Source organism: Sabethes cyaneus, chromosome 3 (assembly GCF_943734655.1).
Source record: "Sabethes cyaneus chromosome 3, idSabCyanKW18_F2, whole genome shotgun sequence".
NCBI lineage: Eukaryota > Metazoa > Arthropoda > Insecta > Diptera > Culicidae > Sabethes > Sabethes cyaneus.
The window spans coordinates 44,013,186-44,021,831 of record NC_071355.1 but is presented as its reverse complement, the minus strand read 5'-3'; the positions used below and the strand labels follow the sequence as shown (position 1 = coordinate 44,021,831).

The window sequence follows — 8,646 nt, the reverse complement described above, 5'->3', positions numbered from 1 at the left end:
GAATTTGTTCCTTCTTAAGAGAACGGGTTTCGGTAATTGATAAAATCAAATCGTCCGGATGTTCAACCTGTTCATAGGACAGTCAACAAAATTTAGCCCGATACAATTGTTTTCATCACTCGTTTATGATTTCGTTTGCACCGACGCATGTGCAATACGAATTTAGTTTAGTTACGAAGCTGATGAGCAAACCGTTCAACACGACGTTTGGACGTTGATTTAAAGATCTCAATGCACAAGCGTACCAACACATTATTCCTGGTTTTGATTCTTGATACTGAATTAGCACCAGGAACAATGTGTTGGTACGAAGGAGATAAAAAGAGAATGTGAAACAGCTTTTACTCGAAAGCGCGGGCGCATTATTGTCTCATTAACTCGTTCACCTTCAGCATTGGACCACTTACTACCACATATCTTAATAGCCTGCGCTTTGATTCCATTTTATTTAGTTACGAAGCTAATGAGCAAAACGTTCAACGCGACGTTTGAACGCTACTTTAGAAATTAGCACCAGGAACAACGTGTTGGTACGAAGGGGATTTGAAAATAGAGCGCGGTTGGCATGCATTATTCGCAATTTTTTTTCATTAACTCGTTCATTTTTAGCATTGAACAACTTACGCATATTGCTTGTGGTGCGTGTGGTGTGGGCTTGTGCGCGCATCGCAGTAAGGTGGTTATTCTTGAATTTGGTTCAATAGGTAAATTGAACGAAAAGTTTTCGGTTTGTAGTTAAAATTCAGAGACGAGTTTGCTGGTTGAACAGGTAAGCTAAACCCCCACGAGTCGCCACTGGATGAAATGTAGGAAACTTGGAAGTGCGGGCTTTCTTCTCGGTTTTCGTTAGCAACACAAATCTATCCATCATCAATGCTACAGTAATACGTAGCGTAATTTTTCTTCGGCAGCAAAAAGTGAACGGCTCACTGGTAACTTTGTTCTTTTGTTTAGACTAAAATTGAAATCCTCCAATTTGTCCAACGTAGATGATGGAATGACGGACCATGAAAAATAGGACGGACCGATTCTTGTCGCTTGCTCTGGTATATAACACGCACTTATTGAAACGCTAGCGGTGACCGGACGAGAGCCATAAATACGATAGCCATACGGACGGTTGCCATACGTACGAATGCCATATGGACGAATGCCATAATGGACGGGAGTCATAATGTACGTTTGCCATAATCTATATATTCAACGTTTCAATGACGATTCAGGGCGAGCTGGTCGCAGGCAACGGCGTGTGTTCGCCGGTAACCCGTCGTCGGAAGCGCCGACCACTGCGGGGGGCAGCCCGCTTTTTTTAAACTGAATCAATTAGGCCTTTTGCGACTTGGTCGCGCTGATCCTTTAAGTTTTGAACTGGTCGAAGTGTAGTTCTAGGCCTCCATACCAAAAATATTAATTTTGGCAAACATACATTATGGCTCGCGTCCATTATGGCAAACATACATTATGGCATTTGTCTATATGGCATTCGTACGTATAGCATCCGTCCGTATGGCAAATGTATATGTGGCTGATGGTGTGTCGTCAACGCTAGCTGAGCTACTAGCCAACTTCTAATCGGCATGTCTGTATGCGGCAAAGGAGGAAATATCAAGGGCAAGCGAAAGTCACGCTCGAATCATGTAGCTCTGCAGTTGCCGGTCGGTCGTATTCAACGGCTGCTGAGGAAAGGAAACAATTGAAGGTTGAGCTGGCTGCCGTGATGGAATAATTAGCTGCGGAAGTGCTTGAGTTGGGAAATGCTGCTCGTGACAACAAACAGACCAGAATTATCCCACGTTCATAGTGGCTCATGACCATATACGAACGGCTTCGTCAATGATATTTTAGATCGCATAGTTGCTAAGGCTTTCCGGTTGGCTCGTTGCAATAAGCCGTGGCTGGTTTACGGTTATCGGTACTCCAATTTATCGAAAAGAAAATTACGCGAAGTGCATTAGTGCAAGTTTATTGCAAGCTGCAGTTATGATAATCAAACAGTCGATCCTAACGGTTTCGCTAACGTACTCCAAATATAGCAAAAACGCTATCTCGCTAATCAGAATTTAGCGTCACTAATTAGCCATTTAGCGAATTAGCGAAATGGTGCCCTACACTGGAGATTCATAATATGCTAAGGGACAATACTAACGATTCCGATAATCTGATGTGAATTATCTCGCCAACACTGCTCCACTATTTGAGCAATCGATTGATGATTTAAACACTTCGGTGAGCCAAAACTAAAATGTTATGCAACATAAATGCATTTTTACTGTCCAAAAATCGGTGTATGTTAATAAATCCAAATCTTAATGGGAAGTTGAGAACATTGATTGTAAGTTAGGACAACTTTAATCCACTATAAAAAATTTCGAAAGTAAACTATCAGATGCATCTCCTAACCAAATTAAATCAGATGCAGTGATGATATTGATAATATTAGACGTCTATTGAATCCGTTGTTTATAATGAATCCGAAGTCTATTACAGTTAAATCTTGTCTAACCAATAAATCTACGGTGAGGGTACTTATATTGTTTGCTACTTCTCTACCGGATCCATACAATATTTATGATTTTTATCTATCTACAGATGACAACCACCACCTACAAAATCTAATCACCAATTGTACCTTGTATCGAACGCATACTATTCGTATCAGCTCGTCAATATCGCACCAGCACCAGTGGCTATGAAGGCTATGCTATAAAAGGTTGTTGTTTGCTTTGGAAGACTATTTCGAGTGGTGTTGGTCAAGTGTGGTGTCCTCGAAGAATTTCATTACTTCATCGGGTGAAAGTTCGCAGATATGATCAATTGGACAGCGATTCTGTTGGCTGTCGGCTTAGTGGCCGTAGCCAGTGGTGAGGTACGTGAGGGTCGGTTCTTCACCCGGGTCGATCACTTTAGTCCACGCAATCAGGAAACTTATCCGATGCGATATTATGCAAATGATGAGCACTCCTACCGTTATGGACCGATCTTTGTAGTTGTTGGGTCTGACGCACCCGTGGATACGCGTTATCTGACCCAGGGTCTGTTCTATGATCTAGCCTATCAAGAAGGAGCTTTTCTGTTCGCCAATGAACATCGCTTCTTTGGTCAAAGTATACCAGTTACGTAAGTATAGTTAAAACAAGGAACTTGATTAGATTCTAATGGTGATTGGCTTTCAACAGTGACGCTTCATCGGAAAACATGCAATACTTGAGCATAGATCAAGCATTGGCCGATCTTGCTGCATGGATCAACTATTTGAGGGAAGTAGTTGTAGACAATCCCAGAGCAAAGATCATTCTTATGGGATACGGACATGGAGGTGCTCTGGCAGCTTACTTCCGTCAGCAGTACCCACACTTGTGCAACGGTGCTTGGATTTCCAGCGGACCTGTAGAGGCCGATTTAGCTATCCCTGGATTTATGCAATCTCTTGGTGATACCATCTGGAGCGCTGGAAGCAGCGATTGTTACAATACCATTTTCAGTGGATTCCTGGTGGCACAAAATCTCATCACCCTTGATCGCTCGGACGAGCTGACTGAGCTGTTCCACTTGTGTGAGCCTCTCAATACCGACGACCGCTGGGATAGTACCGCTTTCCTGCTGGGTCTGCAAAGCGACATCCAGTATGAAATGCTGCACCTGCGTAATCTGTCGTCGACGAGCGAAATGTGCCAACAAATCGAAAACGACACAATCACCAACAGCTTACACGCCCTGAATACGTGGTTTGCCCGTGTACATCAATTCGAGCAGTGCGTCAATCTCAACTTTGCATCGTATATGGCTCCCTTCCTGGAAACCGATTTCAACTCAGCTGTATTGCAGGATGGTCACCGTCAACGATTGTACCTGCAATGTACGGCAACTGGATTCTTCCCGACAACCAGGTCCTTCTATCAACCATTCGGCAATCAAATCGACATTGAATTCTACGTTGAAGTTTGTCGCCAAGCATTCGGCGATTGGATCACCGAAGATATGATTCAGACGCAGATCACCAGAACGAATGTGTTGTACGGTGGAAAACGACCCAAACTTACCAACGTTCACTACACGCACGGAACGGTCGATCCACAAATGGCGGCTGGAATTTTGGAAGATGTAAACAATGCCGCTCCGGCTAGCATTGTTCCGGATCATTTCTTCGCACCGGATTTAAGGTCCATCGATGCCGAACTAGATTCGCCTGAGCTGCTTGCCGTGAAGGAAAGAACTCGCGCTCTTATCGACATCTGGATATTCGAGGAACTCGAACCCATTGTGTCCGAAACTGAAGTTTAGAAGTTTAAGGGAGATTAGGTTAGTTGTTCGTGCGATGAAAGAAAAGATGGAATAAAATAGTTTCTCAAATCATTGATTGTGAGCTATTATTCATAATATTGTTGGTAGGGAACAATTCTAAAATTTCCGATAACCTGATGTGAATTATCTCTCCAACACTGACCATTAAGAGCTTGATTTAACTGCTGATTTTTATCGAAGTTTCTAGGAACAAAAAATTTAATCTTATTTTCGATACATTTCTAGGAATTAGAAATCGTGGTTAAATTGGAGTTCCAGACAGCTTTTTCAAAATTGTTTTCATCATTATAACTGCATTGGCAGTTCCACTATTTGAGAGATCAATAGAAGAAGGCTTAAACTTTTCGGTGTGTATTACGCAATTCTGACGCTTGATTTTGAACCATCAAGTAAGGAGGAGTACAGAGAGGAGGCATTCTTATTCTTATTCTTATTAATACCATCACAGCCACAATAAAGGATTCCTGGAAATCATTTTAATTATGTCCTATGATAGAATTATTTCAAATTATATTCATGTCTGTATTAACATTTGGAAAACATTCGAAATACATCGCAAATGATAAATCGGCCAGGCCAACTGTGAAGTGTTGCCGCAAAGACGATTCTGTGAAATGTATCTTGTATGAATAAGTTATTCATACATACATACATTTCTGAATCAGCAGCGAAAGAAGAAACGGTGACGGCTCGTACCAACCGTTTTTGATAATTTATTAAGCTTTGTTTCGTTGGGAGTATTTAGCTAGTAAAGATTAAATAATACTGCGGACCCTCGAGGATGAACTTATGGCATTTAAGCCACCCCATCGACATCTCTATATCGAGCTGCAGTGAACGTCAGCGACAGCATGTCCTGGGCTCAACATTTGACAGCGGGCCCAAATCAGACTGCTGGCAGTTGAGTGAAACGCAGTGCTGACATGCTATCTCATTTTCGCACACACGAGATGTTGGCGGCGAAAACATGGTTGTCTGCCGATGGGTTGATTTAAGAAGCTAAAAGTCCGGCAGCAATAGGCCAAGGTTATAGCACCTTATTTCGCTCTCTGCAAATAGATGAAACTACCAAAGATGTTGTAAATAGTATAGATTATTCGTATGACAAGAGTTACTTAATAACGTAACAAAAATTACTGTATAATGAAATTACTGGATGACGAAAAAGCAGATAAATAACTAAATGTTTTTATAGAAAGCAAAAAGTTTGGTTTGAAAGTTAAATTTTCTTAGATATTGTCAAAATATTGTATTTTCATATAAATTGAACCTCATGTCGGTTTCCTGGGATAGCTTTTCTTTTCTGCATGTGGAATATTATACTGCAAGTAGGGCATATTGTCCCGCATTTGTTAAGTAGTCTGCAATTTACCTGGAATTTAGACGTGGTTGAGAAATTATTCCCAGCACTTTTAATTTACAATGCTAACTGAGGCTAATAGTGGCAATAGACTGTCACTTATGTCTATTTATCTGTATTTAAATCCTCATCTGCAATGGGGCATATTGCACTATCACAAGTGGGGCGTATTGGTTGTAGTGTACGACCAATGGCGGGAAAAATATTAAATAATAAAGCAAACTAAGCGTTTCTCACCGGTTTTTCGCCTGAGATAATGTTTTAGAGCTTCACTTTACGCAATCGAATCGCAACAACAGGAAATTTACAGATTTTAACCATAAAAAAGCTCAGGGAGACGCCGCAAAAAATTACATCGGAAGCTGTTAAAAAAAATTATTTTTCTTTTGGGTTGACAGCCAGTGAAAACTGTCAAACTTGCATAGTAGGCTGTTTTCATCGAGTTTTAAGGTTTCTCATTAGTTTTGCATTTTAATTTGTGCTAGTTTGGGAACAAGCGAACTGGGGCGTATTGCACACCTGTACCACATTATACACATGTCCCCTATTAGGAAATATGAACCGAAATTTTTCGTTTTTGAAGGTTCATCTTTCTAATAATGGGTTTCAAGAAAACGACAATTTTTCAAAAGAAATGGCGGTTGACTGTGATCAGTGTTGCGAAGCCCGCACTTGTGTGAGCTAATTTTCTCACACACGCGTACTTGGTCTAATGAACACGCCGGCACAAGCATTTCTTTCGGATCCCCGCTCTTGTTTATTCATGCACTGCAACGACTTTTCCGAGTGTGTATTCTGCTAACAGCCACGAACGTGGCTCTCACACGTCATTGTAGCCTGAGCAACTGATACAGATCACTCGCGAGGACTCGCAGTCCCACCCGCGCGTAGAATCGAGGGCGTAAGATGAAAAAGAAAACAAAAAGTAACGTAAAATCTATATCCCATTGTGCCGCTTGCCTTCACGGGCAACAGGCTGCTCACGAGTTGTTTGCCTCGTGGTTACAGAAAGACGCTACGAGACTGTGCGTTTTCGAGTGTTTAGGTAGTAAAATGTCTGCACACAAGACACAGCAACGCAGGCTGTTTTTCGTTTGTTCTAGGGGCGCCATTTTGGGAATTTGCGTGGAGCGACAAATTGGCTAGCGTCCGCGTTGATAGGTTCTATTACATAAAGTAATCGGGACTTGATGTGAAATATTTAAAACTAACATCAACTATATCTTAATTCAGGAGGCAAATGTAAACCGTGCTGCATTAAATAGCTATGGCACGATTCTCGCAATTCTGCCAAGGCCAACACTACATCAGTGCACTACACAGATAAATCGGTAACACGAACACCATTGTAAGTCTCACTCTCCCTGAATGCTTTCGCTCGATAAACACTCTTAAGCTACACTCAGCATCGGCCGCAGGAAATCGTGTTAAGCCACGATCGCGATCGCGATGGTGTTGGAGAGCTGATGATTGGTAGTATATGTCACAAGACATTGGACACAGGCATAGACAAACGTTGCACTACGTTGGTATAGAGCGTTTCGCAGACTGCACACCAACAATCGTCGTATAAAAAACCGAGTCGCTGACACCAACACTATCGCGTTTCGATCATAGCATCTCAGCCGATGTTGAAAGCTTTTTAAAAGCTCATTGATGTGACGAAAGTTTGATACTGTGTAGCAGCTTTTTCGGAAATCGCTAGTACAACGAAATATTGCGCAACCAAATATCTATTAACTAATTCCAAATCATACATTGGTAGCTTTTATGAACACGTAATGATCGATATGATCGTTTAATTTTTTTTTCTATTAGCAATTATGTTTTGCTGAGCGTTTGTTGATATATAGCAGATCGATAAATGGAATGACTATGACAAGTTTTGGAAAATTATAATAGCACTGATTACGTGGCGAAAGCGTGCTCTGCTAATACAGATGCATTTTTGAGGTGCAAAACAATACATGCTTCGAATGGCAGCCATTTATCCAGCCATCTTAGAGCCACTTTCGGTTTCCCCTTAAAGGAAAAAAATATCCAACACAAAAAGCCGTCGAATGGCTGTTCGACGCTGTAAGCCAACTATTTTAACAGCCAAATTTTTAAATTTTCAATATACCTTTTTTGTGCCTCACACTTGCTTGCAAAGTCTCCACTATTTGTAACTCCTGACTGCGCTACCTATCTAATGAAATAACAATTAATAAAGCTAGCTAATCTAAAATACTCTCACATCTACTAGACCCAAACCTCGTTTTAATTCGCGGAACACAAAATCACACACTCTGACTTCTTCGACTGTTCAACTAGAAATGATCGTGGCGAGATTTGGAAAACCCTCAAATAGGAACGAGGTTTTTAAATTTGAAAGCGGGAATTTCGTAACGAACTTCTGCGACCAATTCAAACGCGAAAAAATCTCTCTTTTTCCCTTTGGTTTTAGGCAATTAACCATTTCATTTTCCAGAGTTTATTGAACTTCCTTCGGGATAATTTGAAGACGAACATGACAAGTAAGTCCACGCTTCGTGCTTCGAAATTTGAGTTTTGCGAATAGCGAATGAGCGGCTCTAGGAAAGAGTAAACTCGGCTAAGTTGTACGCAAAATGCATTGCGTATGCGTAGCCAACTAGCCATAATTTCTAGTGGCACATGCTCTAATTGCTAAGCTTATCGAAACTACAGGAGCAAACCGATTTAATAACCCTGAATGCTACATAACATGTAGAATACAATCAAATTTTCGTAGCTGCAAACCGTACAAAAACGAAATACTCAAGAAACACTAGAAGAGGCTCTAAACTAAATTATTTACAAACTACTTAAACTACTATTTCCAAAGTTATACAAATGACTAATGGTTCACCAAAAAGAAATTACTGTACTTGAATGTAAGACATTTCTTCGTTACTGTGCCGCGGTTCATACATCAACACTTCAACATCTTCATATCCACTCTAGATCGAGCAAAGTCGCAGTAT

At 41.0% G+C, this 8,646-nt stretch overlaps 1 protein-coding gene across 1 annotated transcript; it reads left to right on the top strand.

Annotated features, from left to right (window-relative positions):
- The first annotated feature begins 2,806 nt into the window (after positions 1 to 2,806).
- On the top strand, positions 2,807 to 4,281 carry LOC128739521 (putative serine protease K12H4.7). The gene is made up of 2 exons (XM_053835014.1): positions 2,807 to 3,117; positions 3,177 to 4,281. Exons 1-2 carry the CDS (start codon positions 2,807 to 2,809, stop codon positions 4,279 to 4,281), a joined length of 1,416 nt encoding a protein of 471 aa, XP_053690989.1.
- The last annotated feature ends 4,365 nt before the right edge of the window (positions 4,282 to 8,646 follow it).

Coding starts and splice junctions, on each gene's coding strand:
- LOC128739521 (XM_053835014.1), top strand. CDS start 2,807: ATGATCAATTGGACAGCGATTCTGTTGGCTGTCGGCTTAGTGGCCGTA. Junction 3,118..3,176: donor GGTCAAAGTATACCAGTTAC/GTAAGTATAGTT, acceptor GGCTTTCAACAG/TGACGCTTCATCGGAAAACA.